The sequence below is a fragment of the Hibiscus syriacus genome, unplaced genomic scaffold, assembly GCF_006381635.1.
Source record: "Hibiscus syriacus cultivar Baekdansim isolate YM2019G1 unplaced genomic scaffold, ASM638163v2 tig00002841_pilon, whole genome shotgun sequence".
NCBI classification, from domain to species: Eukaryota; Viridiplantae; Streptophyta; class Magnoliopsida; order Malvales; family Malvaceae; genus Hibiscus; species Hibiscus syriacus.
The window spans coordinates 388,036-406,922 of record NW_024061948.1 but is presented as its reverse complement, the minus strand read 5'-3'; the positions used below and the strand labels follow the sequence as shown (position 1 = coordinate 406,922).

The window sequence follows — 18,887 nt, the reverse complement described above, 5'->3', positions numbered from 1 at the left end:
TGGAATTACGAGCCGCACCAAGAAAAAGGCCGAGGAAATCGAAGGGAAAAGAACCAATTGACATTTAATCAAATTTGTCAATGTATTGATCGAGAATTTGCCTGAAAATGGTCCGATTATCAAAACCTTTTAAAGCATAAGAAATGAGACATTTCCTTGAAGGAGCTAATCTATCACATGAATATAGAAGAGACAAACTGCCTCAAAGATAAGGATTCTGTCTTCAAAATTAAATTTTCCTTCAATGATAATTTGTTGTAATCTTCTGACCTTAAAAATTAACAGGTTTAGGGACTTTATATCAATCTTAAGAAGAATGATAATTCTCCTAAAAAAAAGTCAACCAACTTCAAGAAACCAAGAGTGAACCAGAAATCCGACAAGTTGGTGAGTTATTACGTATGTGGTAAGCCACGACATAAAGTCTATTAGTGTTTCGTTGTTATGATCGTCACAAGAACCAAAACCAAAATAAAAACAAACCACAAATAAATTTGGTGGAGAATCCAAATGGAATGATTGTTGCCGTGGATTTTAGAAGTCAACATAGTGGATATATAAAATACAAAAAATTAATTATTAATAAAGAGATATAAATTATATGAGAATTTAAAATATTTTAGAAATAATGACAACTTCATCCGTTCTCTCCATCTATCCGAGTACAACAATAACAATAAACAAAATTCTCTCGATCTATCCGAGTTCAACAATAACAATAAACAAACTAGAAAAGAAAGATGAGGATAAATTCCATAATCTGAGCAATTAATTTCTAATTATCATGCAGCAAAATCAACACCCAAAATCTTAAGCAAACCATCGAAAGAAACACCTTCATTTTCATTATTGTCGTCGTCACTGTCGCAAAATCTGATCACAGCCTTGATATCTTCGTCTTCAGCAGATAAGTCAGCCCATCTCATATAATTTTTCAAATCCTCATAGCTCAATCTCCCATCTCCATCTTTGTCCATAACCTTAAAAGCATCGCCCATTACCTCCGCCGCCGCCGTTTGTTTCGACTCCAACAACCCCAAAAGTCTCTCGAACTCATCGTATTCCACGAACCCGTCGCTGTTGGAATCCGCCAACGAAATCATTGCTCTGATTATTTCGTCTTCGTCGTGAAAAGTAGCGTTGGGAAAGTAAAACGCAGCTTCGAAGAATCTCTTCAAATCTTCTTTACTAATCTTCCCATCACCATCTCCGTCGAGAACCTCGAATGCAGACCTGAAAGCCAACGTGGAACCAATCTTCTCCGAACGAATTATGTTGGGCGTACTCATGGTTTGTTTGAACAGACGGAGAAGGAGAATTACGAAGTTTGGTTTGAGTTAGGTTCAGGCAACCAACACTTCTGGTTAAAACGTACATTTAATAAACATAGGGTGAATTATCAAAATGGTCACTTTTATTTCATATGTGTTCACTTTTGAGTAACAAATTTAAACGAAATAACATTTTGATCACTTATGTTATTGATATATAATTTTGATCACTTACATTATCGATTTATATCAAATTTGTGACCAAGATGTTAAATGCAATTAGTTTGATGGTATAACATGTTAGTAAAAAGATTAAATTTTAATTTGACATCTAAATTTTAGATAATATACTAATTTAACCTCTAAATGTTAGATAAGATACTAATTTTACCATTGAGCTTTAGCTAAAATATCAAAGGAATCCGATCAAAGTCCCCACTCTGCCGACTGCCACTCATCATCATCAATCACTGTCTGCAATTGTTGCCAATAACCATTAAACCCTAAAATTTCCAATCCACTCATTTTATGACTTCTAAACACAAAATTATTGTTGTTTCATCAAAAAAAATATCTTGAACTCCATAAATCTATTATAGAACATTGTCTTATTTTAGAATTAAATCCTAATAATAAATTAATCGGCAATAATCTTTTAAAATTAAGAAGATTATAATCTATATCATAATCAAATTCATAATTTTTTTTAGTGATGTAATATGTTCATTTGATGAAATGTACCGTAATCATAAGAATGAATGAAAAAAATTCTAACAATTACATTTGAAAGGTTACATTGCATTAGTTGAGAATATTATATAAACATTAATATATATTATTTAATTTTAAAATATTTTATCATAATTAATTAATTAATTAATTATATACTTACTTTTTCTACAATAAAAATGTTCAGTAAATATGATAGCTTTAAGTAACTACTTTGATAAAAATATATACTTTAGGAATTTAAAATAAACATATTTTTATATTTTCTAATAATAAATTCTATAAAAAAATATTAATTTAATGGTTGATTGTATCTATGGTGCACAAAAATACTATGGTTTATATAATTTTAATTTATTAACATATTTAAATTTACATAAATATATTAATTATTTAAAAAAACACTACATCTAAACTCGCATATATATGCAGACTATGTTGTTTGAACCCCAGTCATCTACAAAGAATAGTACTCTCTTTAGCTATTGAGATCACTCCAAAACTTAGTCATCGAAAAAGCATACACCATGCAGACTTAGCTACTCGAGCCCAAGACCTCTAGGGAGAACACCACTCCTTTTTACCACCAAGGTCACTTGATGTGTTTAAAATTTTTCTTAGTCATTAAAAATGCACACACCTGCAGATGTTGATGCTTAAACCAAAGACCCTCTACAAAGAACAATATTTTCTTTAACCACTTAGGTTATTCAACGAGTGAAATAATTTTTTATTTTTTATTTTTTTATTAAAATACGTACTCATAACATAAAATCAAAATCAGGATAAAATTTTAGGGTAGTTATTGATAGAATAAGATGAAATACATTTAAGAATCAGATGCTTCACACAATCGATGCCTTATGTTCCCATTTGGAATCACTTTCTACTTGCCCAATTGAGTGACAAATAATGGAGAACCCAAAGTGGCTTGTGGTAGAGAAATAGCCTTTTATTCTACGATCAGTTAGCATTTTAAGCAATTATTTCAACTATCAATGGAGTATATTTGGCGGGTTAGTCTGTTTATTTTTATTCCATTATATTTTCTTAGATATGAGTATTAAATTAATAAAGAGTACTCCTTTTCTTTCCCGTAGAGTTTCCTTTTCTTCATTTCCTCTAGATACAATTATGATTAAATTTAATGTTTATTAAAATATATGGAAATTTAAGAATATAAAATTAAAATATATAAAATATTAAAACTATATAACAAATTCAGATTTTGAAAGATATGATGTATTCCAATATTTATGTTGATCCATTCCTAATTTGAGTTTTATACGTTTATGTACTTTATCAAGTTAAACAAATAAACATGAACAAGACGTTGAAGCTAAATACTAGAACAAAAACTAGGCATGTTCAATCCACTTATATTTGTCAATAATTTTATTTAAAATCCATTTAAAACTTATTTATTGTTTGATTTTTATATAATTAACAATATTATTTTTATGTTTTAATTTATATTATTTAATTATACATAAATACTAATATATATATTTAGTTATTTTATATTTAAAAATGTTAAAATTTTATTATTAGTCTATGTATTGTCCAAATCACTTAATTACGGGAAGCATTCTCAATGTGACCCTATGTTCACAAGTTAAATATAGTAAATGAATTAATGATAAAATTTGACCTAAAAATTATCGGATATTATTTAAAATGTGATTATAATTTTAAAATTCAAAAAGTAAGAAAAAGCAAAAAAGAAATCAAATTAGAGCATCATAGAGATTAAATCTACAACTCATTCATATTGCATGAAGTAATAGCCGATTTTGATCGAAATTTAAAAATAAAAGGGTAAAGTACATAAAGGGCCCCATACTATAGAGTATTATTTTATTGAGTCTTTCGACTATTAAAAGTTATAAGATGATTCCGAATATAGGGCGCTGCTTTGTTGAGTCCCCAACTATCAAAAGATACAAAATGGTCATACAACTATTTATTTGTTCCAAACTCGTCTTTTTTCATTAAAAAATTGGTGGTCGTCTAAGTTGGACGTTAATATGTTGACTGGAACATGATAAAATCTGATCCTAGAACCGTTTGAGTTGTATTTTATGGATATACTCTCCATTTACATTATGTCATCGAGTCAGTGCTTGAAACATTATGACGTCGAACCAATACTTGAAAGTAATGCCGCCGCCAATAGACATCATTGAAATATGATTTTATTATATCTCAACCACCAATTAATATTCAACTCAAGCGGCCGTTAATTTTTTAATAATAAAGGACGAGGTTTAAACATATGAATAGTCAAGTGATCATTTTATAACTTTTAATAGTTGAAGAACTCGATAAAATAGCGCCATAAAATTAGAAGACCATTTTATAACTTTTGATAGTTGAGGGACTTAACAAAGTATATCCTAGAGCCGGGAGACCATTTGTATACTTCACCCAATAAAAAGGGTGATTTTAAATGGACTTGAAAAGAAGGTTTGGGCCATTTATACTCTCTCCAAAACGCCTAATGGTTGAATGGGTTATATTCTTTTCTGTTTTCATCTACCATATTCATCACTACAGATTCTTTTGTGTTCAATTCCAGAAGGCGCCTCTTGATGGGATCCCTTTAATCTGATAGTTTAAAGGGAATTCGGCCCATCTCCAAAGAGAGGCGTATATTATTTGCAGGGAAATTGAGTCGCTTCGCCTTTGATCTGTATTTCCCAGGCGCAGTGAATAACGTCCTGCAAAATTCCTTTCTTCTTCCTCTTCTTTCCTGCAAATCGAGACCATGAAATCTGCAATCTGTTTGATATTGGTTTGCTTTTGTTTCTTCTTCTTCTTCTTCTTAATGAAAAACTATGATTTTTTGGACGCAATTTAACCTTTTTAAAATAAAAGATTGCAAGCTCGGTAGATTGCTTAATTTCTGACCTGAAATCGGGAATTCGATTACATATATTTATATCCGAATTAATTTAAATTTGATTAGATTATGTTAAAAAAGAAATACTTAAACTTATTTTATTTTTTATTTTTTACCTTTCGGTTTCAAGATTTTGTCTAAATTAATCTTGACCGACCTACATCGACACCTTGATTAATCCTGCTTGAGCCATATTAAATTGTTTTAACTAATCATGTTAATTGATTTTATCATAAGAAATCGACCAGTTAGATTAGAATGGGCTTCACGTGAGGTCATAAGATTACATTATGATTAACAATAGGGTAAGTTACATGAATTTTCGTATAGTTATATTTTATTTATAAAATTCATATATTATTAATTTGACAGTTATGTTTATTAAATTGAAATAAAATAAAATATGTGAGTAATAAATCAAATATATAATTATATTGATTTTTTTAACTTATACACCACGACATCTTATATATTCATTGAAATTATTTAAATAATTAAATCCTTTGATTATAACAATTTATACCTCAATAGTTTATTAAAATATCTAATAATTAAGTGGGCATTTATATAATTTAATCTTAATAATATAATCCACTTCCCTCAAAATCATCATTTCATCGTTTGGGTGGTCATTTGAAAAGAAACATTTGATGATAAAAGCTAAATTTGAATATAAAATGTTGTCACGTGTCACTAATAGAATGAATATAAATAAATTAAATTAATAATCACTGTTGGTGGGATTTGAACCCAAGACACGAGGAGAGGAAGAAAACACCCAAATCACATGGTTACACCATTCAATTGAGAAATTTATCACGACATAATAGATATATAGTTAATAACAATAAAAAAATGGCATAATAAGAACTCGAATATAAAATAATTGAATAATACGATAATATATACACACACAAATATTATAATTGATTAATATGTGAATGTATTATATTTATATTTTAAATATTTTAATGAAAAAATAAAAATAAAAATAATTTTAATATATTATAATTGAAATATAACAAAGAGTTTCTTTGACTTATAATTTTCCTGATAGTTGAAGGCTTATTATAGTAAGTATTTTAACTTATGCATTGACTTGTTTATATCCCACTTAGAGTATAAATTTTATATTTTATTATTTATTCATTATATATTTGAAGAAATTTTTAGGGGAAACTTGATTTTATTTAATTAGTCTATTTTAATACAAAGTTGTTAAATAAGAATAGAATTCGGTCGATGTTATAATATTTTAAAATATAAGATACAATACATTTCAATTCAATTAAATTAGAATAATGTAGACAAATTATTAATTTAATATATGTAAAATGATACATTTCAATTATAACATATTAAATTCACTTTTATTTTAATTTTTGCATTAAATGTGATTTAACATGTAAATAAAATATATTCACTTAGTAATCAATTATAATATTTTGTTTTTATATATTTTATATTTTCATACTATTCAATTATTTCATGTTTGAATCCTTATAAGGTTATTTATTACCATTAACTATGTTATAAATTATATAGATTGTGTTCTGTATACTCGACAAATTTAGTGGTATAGCTTAGTGGTTATGATGCTCAATTTTTCGGCTTGCGTCTCAGGTTTATACTCCACCAGTAGTGGTTATTTGATTTAATTTATTTTTCATTTATTTAATTGGTGACACGTGGCACCACTTGATTGGATGAAAAACTTTATTAAATAAAAAATATTAAACAACATCCAATCACACAGTGACATATGTCACCATCGGATTAAATTTATTGAATTAAATAAAAGTTATGACTAAATTAATAGAATGTGAAGTAATGATGACTAAATGTATAATTACACAAATTTTATTAACGGTCAGTCATCTCCTCCATTAATATTTACGGCGGGTGGCTTGATTGACAAGATTTAAACAGTTAGGTGACCCAGTTGACAAAATTGAAAAATCGGTCGTTAAAGTAAAATGGATAAATAGTTAGGTGGTCAATGATATAGTTCACCCTAAAAAATAATGTTTTATAAAAATTATATTTTAATTAAATTACATTTAGATTTTTAATTAATTTATAATTATACATTTAATACTTTATAATTTTACGTTTTATAAATTAATTTAATGTACTCATCATTAACCATGCTCATTCGTACTCGTCAAACTTGACAACATCATCTTTAATTTAATATTTTAATTAACACTAATCATTATTATACATATGAAATTGTTAATAATACTAAGATAATAATTTATTATATTAATATGATAATTCAAGATATTAATATGATATTTATAATGTTTACGCGGTTGTCTATATATGAATAATGTTGTAGTAGAAAAATAAAACTGACTATTTTATAAAGTTCAAAGTTTTAATTGATTTTTTCATTATCATAAAGTGACTCATCAACATAATAACAATCAACATTAATTAAAAGATTAAATTCATGCAATTCATGGTTATTGTATGATATCAGGTAATTAGTTTATTGTGTCGATGGATATAAAAAAATATCTCAATTATGTATTTAATTTACGTTTATAGTTGTAAATATTTATTATAATTTTAAATATTTTATCTTTTAATAAAACTAGTAGATTCTAATTGTATCAAATTCATATAATTTAGAAGTTTGAACACTAAATTACATAAATAGATTAAATTGATTATTTAATATGAATTAAAGAAAAAAGTAGATCTATAAACGAACCGAATGTTTAGTGAAGCATTCGTGAATCATTCGATGAGAATTTTGTTTATTTATTGAATGAGCGAACATGAACAAGATTTTATGTTCGTTTAATTAAATTATTGAACATGAACAAATGACTCATTCATTCATTTACGTTCGCGAACATTTAGTAATTCGTTCATTTATATCCCTTAGTTTATAGTCAGACCAATCTCAATCTCTAGACTTATTCAAAATATTAAGACCTAATAAATTTTAACATTGAACCTATTAATATTTTAAAACTTAAATGATTTTAAACCCAAATAAAAAATACCCAAATAAATAAAAGGAAATATAAATGCTAAAATTATTTGAAAAAAACTCTTCTCCAATATATAATTCTTATTAATTTTATGTCATTCAGTTTATGTTTGCTCGTTTGTGTTTGTTGATCATTTTAAATAATGAAGAAGAACAAGAAATTTTGTTCATTTAGTTATTCGTGTTCATTCGTTTGTTTGGTTAAAATTCATTCGTTTATTTGGTTAAAGTTAAACGAAGTAACATGAACATCTCGTCGTGTCGTTTACATGCTTAGAAAAAAGTATCCGACAGTGATGTTAACTTAGCAAATCCTATCCGGCGTAAGAATCAAAAGCCATCAAAAGAAGAGGGAAATCACATGAAAAACAAACAGAGGACAACTGAATATAACATCATCGTGATCGTCATTTGAATCGGAAGCCGTTGGTTTCCCATAAACAGGGGCACGCGCCATAAACATCTGTTGGCTGTTGCCGTCGTCTTCATTTTCATATAAGAGGTAGTATCATACACGCAATATAAGTGCTGTATATATATATATTTGAGACGGGTACAGCTATACAATAAAATTTAAAATTTTAGAACATGAATAAAATAAAATAAAGTAGGCGATAACAGCAGTAAACGAATTATTTATTCTGATTTAGATGAAAATTCAAGTACAATTAAATAATGATATAAAAAAATTTCTGTGTTTTGTTTAGGAGTTACATATTATATTTATTGTTGATGTGAAGTGTACAACTATAATGGTTATTTGTAAGTTATCAAAGCTTTTTTCCCAGAATTTTTAGATCTGTTAAGAACTTATCAGAAAATAAAATGCTGATTTGCGAAATAATTTCTCTAGACTTCATTCTTCGATTTCGACAGATCAAAACGACAACAGGGGCAGCGTTTCTTCTTCTTCAGCCAGGTAACAATGCAGAGTTCATGAAAAGCATGCGAGCAAGGCACGCAGGCCGCTTCGCCACCCACCACTAATTCTTCCAAACAAATCGGACACTCCTTCCCAGCCGCATCCACCACCTTCTTCCCCACACTCCCCGACACCTCTTCATCCGTCATCGCCACCACTTCGTCGTCACTGTCATTGATATCCACATCACCACTACCGAAGTCAGGAACTTCTTCTACCACAGCCTCAATCGCCACTTGCATTCTCAAAACCTTTCCGTCTCTATCCCTAGCGTCCGCCGCCAAACGAGCAGCGGTGGCCGCTATTTCTTCCACCATCGAAGGTTGAACCGGGACGCACATGGAGTTAAGCATGTCTAAGACGGCCGCGTTTCCGTCGTTAATCAAGTCATCAAGAGGAAACTCGTGGGTCACTTGAGAAATAATCCTCCCAGATTCGATAAACTGTTCGTCTCCGGCTCTGGGATTCCTCTCGACGATGATAAACGTCGCCTGAACCTCGATGTCGAACACAGAAGAAAGAAGAAGAAGGGGACAAATATTTGTTTAGTGAGGCTTCCATGTCGATTTCGGACATGTTATATAAGGTGATAAAGAATCAAATCCTCCGCCATTATTTATTAGAGAAGAAAAATGCAGGGAAGAACACGTAGTAAACACTGAGAAAGGGTAATCTGGAGATTTTATGAGTTTACTATAAGGAAACGACTAGGCAGGGAATCAGCCATTGTTTTTTATGGTTCTTTACGCGGTTTGCTCACGGCTTGCTGTCGGCCATTTGAAGATACAACCCATTCATTTGGGCTAAACCGGTCCAAACCCATTTCAATTACTTAAATTTTTAATGATGAACTAATATATATAATTGATGATACTGGAAGAGTGTTGTTAATATATGTACTTGATGACACCGGTCTAAATGTTTAGCTATCATTGTACTCTTCGAGGACTTTTTCCAAACAAGTTTGGCTATCATTCATTCCTACTTTTATCATTGCAGTTCCACGGTAAAAATGTGATTATTCGTTTATGTTACCATTTTGGTCTATGTAACTTGATTAAAGTATAGTGAGTATATATTTAATTTAAAAAACATTTATGTATTTAGGGTTAATAAACTTTTACAAGTGAATTATATTACATTTGTCCTCATTTTATGATTCTTATTTTAAACTAGAGTCTGAATTTTTTTATATTTTAATTTCATCCTCAAGCTATGATTTTCATTCTAAATTAGTCTTTAAACTTTTGAAGATTTTAATTTCATCCCAAACTATTCGTATATGCTAATCACACCCATTGTTAATAATTCCGTTAGACCAATCTATAATATTATATGTTTGAACAAATATAGATTAACCTATGGTTGAAACTAATTAATATTTGGATGAATTTGGGGATAAAATTGGAAGATTCAAAAGTTTTGCGGGCTAATAAAAATAATAATTTCAGGAAATATGATGTTACTAACTCAAATTTTAAATATAATTAAATTTATGATTTTTAAAATATTAAAAAAAGAAAAATAAATGGTAAGCCTAAAAGCTTAAAGAACAGCAAAATTTTACGTTATAATCTCTAATAATCACCACTCTTTTCGAGGTCCCTCATGCATCCTTCTTCACCTTTATCTCTTCCAAGCTTCCCGACAAAATCTATGGATTTCATGACTTTCCTGAATTAAAGAGGATTTGCAAGTTCCATGTTTTTTTATCATTTTTCTCATTTCTTTCTTTCAATTTTTCTCTCGAACATGAAATCCATCTCCAATTCCTTTTTTTTCGCTATCTGTTGTTGTTCTTTCACTATGAACACATTTCATGTTCTTGCAGAAAATGGCCCCGAATCGGAACCCGTGGCTTATGTCCTTTCTTGCGGCGGCGAAGATGGTACCGATTCCGACGGCCGAAAATGGATTCCCGACCGAACGTTTCTATCTTCATCCGATAAGAAAGATGATACAGAGACCTCAACGGCTCAATTCCAGGACCCTTCTTTGCCATCAACGTTTCCATACATGAATGCTAGGATTTTCCGATCATCGTCGACGTCGTACAAGTTCCCAATTTTTACGAATAGTCGTCTATGGCTTCGGCTCCATTTTTACCCCACCACTTACAGCAATCTAGACCCTTTCAGCTCCTATTTCTCCGTTTTCGCCAACGGGGTCACGCTTCTGAATAACTTCAGCGCAGCCTTGACCGCGAAGGCTTTCACGCAGGCTTATATATTAAGGGAATTCTCTTTGATGCCGATCGAATCAGGCGATCTCAATGTTACGATCACCCCCGGTAAGGAGTCCTATGGTTTCATCAATGGCATTGAAGTGATACCTATGCCTGATATATTCAACCAGCCTGCTATACTTGTTGGATACAGTGGTGAAACTCTAGATCTCCATAGCTCGAATCTGCAAACGATGTTTCGGTTAAACGTAGGCGGACAGTTCATGGCACCGAACAATGATTCCGGCCTTACTCGAGCGTGGTACGATGATGCACCGTATTTGTTCGGTTCCGCAATCGGCGTCACATCTCAGGTCGATAAAAATGTTAAGATCCAATATACAGAGGAAGTAAAGGAATACATTGCGCCGGCCGATGTGTACAGTACGGCACGGTCGATGGGACCGGATTCGAAAGTTAATCAGAAATATAACCTTACTTGGATCTTTCAGGTTGATGCAGATTTCACATATGTTGTTAGGTTACATTTTTGTGAGTTTCTGCTTACCAGAATCAATGAAAGAGTGTTTGATATTTTTATTAACAATCAAACAGCACAACTTGGGGCTGATGTAATTGCATGGGCTGGCTCTCGGGGCATACCGGTTTATAAAGATTATGCAACCTATGTTCAAAATGGGACTAATGAGATATGGGTGGCATTGCATCCGGACGAACGTTCGAGGCCGGAGCGTTACGATTCAATCCTTAACGGATTGGAGATTTTCAAAGTTAACAACACGAACGAAAATTTGGCCGGTCCGAATCCAGTGCCGTCGGAAATGCTTACTAATGCCGAAGCAGCGTATAAACAGTTCGCAACATCGGAAACTAAAGTTGGAAAATTGATTGGTGGGGTTGCTGGAGGGGTTGCGAGTTGTGCTTTAGTGGTTGCATTGGTTGTTTTTGTTAAGAAAAAGAAGCATGATGTTGGTCCTGGTAAAACCGTCAATTCGTTTCCTGTTTACGGAAGTTCCCGTCAATCGGGAACAACCGGTAAACCAAGCACCGGCAGCCACCTTATGAATATTGCCGCTGGTCTCTGCAGGCATTTCTCCTTATCGGATATAAAAAATGGAACCGAGAACTTCAGTGAATCACATGTTATCGGTGTTGGAGGATTCGGTAAGGTTTATAAGGGTACTATAGATGGAGGGACTAAAGTTGCTATTAAAAGATCAAATCCTTCTTCCGATCAAGGAGTTCACGAATTCCAGACCGAAATCGAGATGCTCTCGAAGCTCAGGCACCGGCATTTAGTCTCTTTGATCGGATTTTGCGAGGAAGACGGGGAGATGATCTTGGTCTATGATTATATGGCTAATGGGACCTTAAGGGAACATTTGTACCAAACTAATAAGCCCCCCTTGTCTTGGAAGCAAAGATTGGAAATATGCATTGGAGCTGCTAGAGGACTTCATTATCTTCACACTGGCGCAAGGCATACGATCATACACAGAGATGTTAAGACTACAAACATTTTATTAGATGAGAATTGGGTCGCGAAAGTTTCCGATTTTGGACTATCGAAAACCGGTTCGAATCTTGACCAAACTCACGTCAGTACAATGGTGAAAGGTAGCTTTGGTTACTTGGACCCTGAATACTTTCGTAGACAACAACTGACCGAAAAATCCGACGTCTACTCCTTCGGGGTAGTCCTGTTCGAGGTGTTGTGCGCAAGGCCGGTATTGGATTCAAGCTTGGCGAAAGAACAAGTTAGTCTCGCCGATTACGCTCAGCATTGCCAAAAGAAAGGAACACTCCATCAAATCATCGATCCACATCTCAAGGGAAAGATTAACCCGGAGTGCCTTAAGATATACACCGAGGTAGCTGGAAAGTGTTTATTGGATGAGGGGATCGATCGACCTTCGATCGGCGACGTGCTTTGGAACCTCGAGTTCTGCCTTCAACTGCAAGAAAATCCGGAAGGAGTTGAAGTGGCCGAAGATAAGGCTAATAATGCTTATGATACACACACGGCAACGATCTCCGTCGAAGAAGAGATAGCTAACAAAGAAGCCAATTCAACACAATCAAATCCTTTCTCAATGTTGGTGGATCTCAAAGGAAGATGATACATATGCTACTTCGACCCGACCATGAGTTCCATATGTTTGAACAATCATATCCGTATCCATGCAAAAATATCTCGGATGCGGATATAAGTGTTACATATGAATACTTTAAGAAAAATGAAATAGTCATAGCAACGTGGCTACGGATTATTTATTCGAACACCTGAAATTTTTGTCAATCCTTTTATAAGAAAGCTATTTGATCAAACTCTATTAGGCTCTTGGAATCAGTGATTGAATTTTCTCCTTATACAAACATGTTCCTTTTTAAAAAATGTACATTGAATACTAAAACATGTAACCCTAGAAATGTATTTTTTTATTGTTTAATTCTGGTTTAGCCCCTATATTATGTTAAAATTTGATATTAAATCTTTGGGTAAACTACATAGATAATCATCCAATTATATGTTTGTTTATATTTTGATCATCCAACTTCCAAAACTTTAAATTTAATCACTGATGTAAGGATGAACGTGAAAAGAACGCCAAGAAATCGGAGAACTGGCAATTTTATTTTTCTCATTGAAGCTTGATAATCATTGAATATTGAATTTTCGTGAACTACGAGTGATTTAATTTACTTAATAAGCATATCAAACATTCTAGTTATTCTGGAGAGTTAAATAGTAGTTTTACCTTTTTTAACTAAAGAGATTTTAATTTTTAGAAGGGGTGGGGGTGGAGGTCAATGAGGAATTTAACCATTTTATTTATTTAAATTTTATAACTTTAAGGACTGAATTTTAGTTAGGAAACCTCGTAAGTTATTCACATCCACTCATAACATTTAATCATATTTAAGATTTTAAGGGCTATTACAAGCCTTTGCACATTGTACAATAAATTAGTATGATTGATGTTTGATGTCTCAAAATTTTTTTCATAGTGATATTTCCCGCCAATGTTTGTTGTAACTAACACATATATATTCTAATCAATGTACCTCACATTTGAAATGTGTTGTATTATATATACTATAATCAAATTTTGGACGTTCATGGGCCTTGCACCTCTATATATTGGCAAGGGGAATTAAACCTACATATACTAACACAGTTTGCTAACCATGAAAACTATAACAGCTTCCTATTCCTTCTTTTCATCTTCTCAATCACACGATCATCTTTTGTGTTTGGAGTGGCCATCAACGCTGAAAGTCACGATCCTGGTTCGACAGTGATGGCGATGAGGTCCGTGAAGGCGTCCAATACTATGTAGTGTCGGCGATATGGGGCCCCGGTGGTGGAGGGCTCGGCATAGGCAAGTCTGGGAAACACAACTGCACAGTTGTTCAGAGTCAATCCGATCTCGACTACGGTCGTCCAGTGTTGTTTACTAACCCGAACTCCAGCGACGGCGTCACCCACGAGAACTCCTACATATACATAGAGTTCGTTCCCCCAGACACAATCCATGCTTGACATCGATGGTGTGGACGCTCGCCAACCTCGAAGTTGATACCGCAAGAGGTGGATGGGACTGGGCGGGGATAAAATATACCCTTTTTGCTCCGCTGCACGGAATTGGTTTCAAATAGAGAAGTCCAGCATGGATCGTATTTACATTTTTAAGTACTGTTTTCGAGTATGTGGCGTATACCGAGTTCCATGCCGCGTATTTGGTAGAGAAGTAGAGGCCGATGGACAAATGCGTTTGGTTTTCACCTATGACCCTGGATATCAGTTCATATTTGTCAAAGCTGGAAATGCAACCAAGGGGATTCGGAAAGTTCTTAATGCTTGATTCAAAACCAATCATTATGCATCAACTACTCACTATAATATTAGTTTTAAGTGAATGAAAGTTGAGCCCATGCTTAATTATGAGATACCTTATCCTTAAACATGCCTTGTTTCAGGAAGCAACATGCTGTTGAGAGTTACTGCATTGCATATGTATGCAGCAGTCCCAGACGTGCTTCCATGCATGCTCATACATTATATAGTTGAGATGGTTCTAGAATTAATAAGAGTCTAGAAACTAGTTGGTTATAACTGAATATTGTTAAGCAGTTTTTAAAGCTTTGTAAAGCTGTTATATAAGCTGGAAGAACGTGGGGCTTGTAATAAGCTTTTGTAATCATCTTTGTTAATTGAATAAAGAAAGTGTACAAATTCTTGAAGGTTTCTCTGGTATATTCAACATGGCAGCATTCTCATATGGTATCATTCGCTAAAGATCTTGGCATCTTTGTTTTCTTTCACTACTGCGCCGTTGATAGTCGATCTCCAGTTTCGTTGATGTTGTTCCGTTTCTTTTATTGATTGTTGTTTTTTTTCTCAGTCGATTGTTTTTCCTTCATCCGTTGCTGCTATTTTCGTTTGTTATAGATCTAAATCAGTTCAACTATTGTTGCTTTCTCCATCGGATTGTCACTTTCCTCTGCTGCCTGCACCAATTTTCTGCAACCCATTTTATTTTCATAGTAATCCCAATTCTCTTCGTCAACAGTTTATCCACTGAATCAACCTTCTGTTTTGAACCAATGGTGACAAACACCACTTTGGACAGAGTCTGCCCTTCCCAGGGATCCCATAACTATGTCGAAATCGAAAACCCTACTCGTTTTTTCGTCGACGAGCACAACAAGAAAAAAAATACGATGGTCGAGTTCGTGCGAGTTGTGAAAGCAAGCAAGCAAGTGGTGGCTGGGACGCTTCACCATTTGAAGGTGGAAGCTATCAATCCCGAAAGATGTCCATATATTGTAAGTTGTGTCCACAAACGATCATGTAGTTCATGGTGCTACAAGCATGCCGTGAAGACTATACAATAGAGATCCAATTCGCTGCTGCCTTACGAACTTATAGAATTCGTTCATGCCAACGTCGAAGTATCAGAAGATTTCGCGAAACTAAACATGCCTCTTAAGTTGAAGAGAGGAGACAAGGAAGATAAGAATAAAGAAATGAAGGTGAACAAGAATAACGGAAGGAAACGTCGCACTTCTGATTCAAGTGAACGGAAGGAAGCATCGGCACTTCCGATTCAAACTGAACGGAAGGAAGCATCGACACTTTCGATTTAAGTCGAACGGAAGGAGACGTCGCACTTTCGATTCAAGTGTTCATTTTTTTCTTCATTAAGAAGGGTTGAGAAAACATGGAGAATGTTGAGAGTTACTACACTGCATATGTATGCAGCAGTCCCAGACGTGCTTGTTGGAAATAAAACACTCACACAAACAACTTTTATTGAAACTCAAACAAATATTACAAGAGCACTCTCACTCAAAAACATGAACTACAACTCACTCTTATAAGACTTTGCTTCTTCACTCACTTAGAAGCTCTTAATTTTCTTGATGCTTAAAACTAAAATGGGGAGGGGTATTTATACTACTCAAGAACAATCCTACACCACACAAATAAACTAATTTAAACCATTAAAGTCTACAAATACCTAACTCTCACCTAACTAAATTGATGTAAGCAATGACATCATTACTTAAATGATGTAAGCAATGACATCTTTACTTAAATGATGTAAGCAATGACATCAATTTAGTTTGGGTTTGGGGTTTAGGCTCCCATAATGGATCAAGTTTATGATCCAACACCCCCCTTAAACTTGATCTCGTGACCCCTAGTAGGTTCTGTAATCTTATGAAGTCTTCACTTTTCAGTGGCATGGTAAAAATATCGGCAACTTGATCTTGTGACTTCACATATTCAACTTCCACATCGTTTCTTGCAACACACTCCCTTATATAGTGGTAGCGAATGTCGATGTGCTTGCTTCGATCATGGAATACTGGATTCTTTGATAAGGCAATGGTTGATTTGTTGTCGACACAAACCTTGGTAGGCTCTTCTTGTATCAAACCTATCTCCTTCAATAGATTTCTAAGCCAAATTGCATGACAAACACATGAGGTAGCAGCAACATATTCCGCTTCACAAGTGGACAATGTGACAATCGGTTGTTTCTTTGTCATCCATGTGAACGCAATATCTTCCATGAAAAATACGAATCCAGTAGTGTTTCTTCTATTATCTATGTCTCCACCCCAATCATTGTCGCTATATCCAACAAGCTTGTAATAATTAGAAACTGAATAGAATAAGCCAAAGTCAATTGTACCTTTCAGATAGCGAAGAATTCTCTTTGCGGCTTTAAAATGGGTGGTTGTTGGAGATTCCATGTAGCGACTAACCAATCCAACTGCATGAAGAATATCGGGTCTCGTGCAAGTTAGATAGCGTAGACTTCCTATCAAACTTTTGAAGAATATTGGATCTACACTTTTGCCTTCTTCATGTTTGGTCATCTTGATCCCGTATTCTGCCGGTGTGCTTATTGGCTTACAGTTCTCCATCTTGAACTTCTTCAGTATCTCTTTTGCATAGCTTTCCTATGAAATGAAAATTCCATCCTTTTGTTGCTTAACTTCAATACCAAGGTAATACGCCATGAGCCCCATGTCTGTCATCTCGAATTCTTTCATCATCACATCCTTGAATTCATTAAACATGCTTGGGTTACTTCCAGTGAAGATCAAATCGTCCACGTAGAGGCACACGATCAAAATATCTCCATCTTTGATCTTGATATATAGAGCATACTCGTAGGGAAATTTGTTGAAGCCATTCTCTTGGAAGTACTTGTCGATTCGGCTATTCCATGCCCTTGGTGCTTGTTTTAGCCCATAAAGAGCCTTCTTCAACACCAACACCTTGTCTTGGTGCCCTTTGACTTCATAGCCTGATGGTTGCTGAATGTAAACTTCCTCTTCAAGAACTCCATTTAGGAAGGCAGACTTTACATCCATCTATTGTATCTTCCACTTGTTTTGAGCTGCCAAAGAAATGATTAGTCTGATAGTCTCCAATCGAGCAACAGGAGCAAATACCTCATCATAGTCAATTCCAGCCTTTTGACTATAGCCTTTAGTAACTAGCCTCGCCTTGTGCCTTTCAATCTCTCCTTTGGCATTTTTCTTTGTTTTGTACAGCCATTTGACATCTATCGCCTTATGTCCCTTGGGAAGTGAGGTAAGTTCCCATGTGTCATTCTTCTCGATGGCCTTGATTTCTTCGTCCATCGCATCTCTCCATTTCTTTTCTTGTACTACTTCTTTAAAGCTCACTGGTTCACAATCGGAAAATAGACAAAATAATGTAAGATTATCTTGTCGTTCAGTTACCTCATAGAGATCTCTAAGGCTTCTTGTACGTTGCACAACTCTTTCACTTTGACTCCCACTTGACGATGATGAAGGTGATGAGTCTCATTGAGTGGTTGATGTTAGTGAAGTGGGTGGAGTTGCAAGATCTTGTTGAGATTTATCTAGTTGCTCCCTCATTGTCTGCTCATCTTCTTCAAACTGAGGAAAGAAATTGAAGTCATCTGTATGAGAGTTAAAATCCCATTCTCCTTCTTCGTTGAAGACCACATCTCAACTAATCACAAACTTCTTATTGTCTGGATTGTACAACTTGTAGCCCTTCGAATTAGCATCATAGCCGATGAAGATAAAACTCTCGCTTTTATCATCAAGCTTCGTTCTTCTCTCGTCTGGTACGTGAACATGGGCTATACTTCCAAAGATTCTCAAGTGGGAAATGCAGCTTTCTTCCACTCCATGCCTCTTGCGGTGTCTTTCCCCATACACTTCTTGTTGGAGATCGATTTGACAAGTAGACTGCACCCTATACTGCTTCCGCCCAAAATTCTTTGGGTAGTTTCTTGCTTTTGAGCATGCTTCGTGCCATGTCGAGGATTGTTCTATTCTTTCTTTCTACCACACCA

General features: G+C 33.8%; 3 protein-coding genes across 3 annotated transcripts; 1 reads left to right on the top strand and 2 right to left on the bottom strand.

Annotated features, from left to right (window-relative positions):
• Positions 1-767: 767 nt before the first annotated feature.
• LOC120158509 (calcium-binding protein CP1-like) lies at positions 768-1,324 on the bottom strand. Its single transcript, XM_039169330.1, has one exon. The coding sequence runs from the start codon at positions 1,287-1,289 to the stop codon at positions 783-785; it is 507 nt and encodes a 168-aa protein (XP_039025261.1). The 5' UTR covers positions 1,290-1,324; the 3' UTR covers positions 768-782.
• A 7,359-nt stretch (positions 1,325-8,683) lies between these two features.
• LOC120159408 (E3 ubiquitin-protein ligase SIRP1-like) lies at positions 8,684-9,373 on the bottom strand (the record flags this gene model as incomplete). Its single annotated transcript, XM_039169998.1, has 1 exon — positions 8,684-9,373. A coding segment is annotated over one exon (618 nt), but the record flags the coding sequence as incomplete, so codon positions are not given.
• A 1,189-nt stretch (positions 9,374-10,562) lies between these two features.
• LOC120158064 (receptor-like protein kinase ANXUR2) lies at positions 10,563-13,133 on the top strand. Its single transcript, XM_039169000.1, has one exon. It carries the CDS (start codon positions 10,581-10,583, stop codon positions 13,131-13,133), a length of 2,553 nt encoding a protein of 850 aa, XP_039024931.1. The 5' UTR covers positions 10,563-10,580.
• Positions 13,134-18,887: the final 5,754 nt, after the last annotated feature.

What these genes read in the sequence shown, in the direction of transcription:
- LOC120158509 (XM_039169330.1), bottom strand. Translation starts at nt 1,289, where the DNA reads ATGAGTACGCCCAACATAATTCGTTCGGAGAAGATTGGTTCCACGTTG.
- LOC120158064 (XM_039169000.1), top strand. Translation starts at nt 10,581, where the DNA reads ATGAAATCCATCTCCAATTCCTTTTTTTTCGCTATCTGTTGTTGTTCT.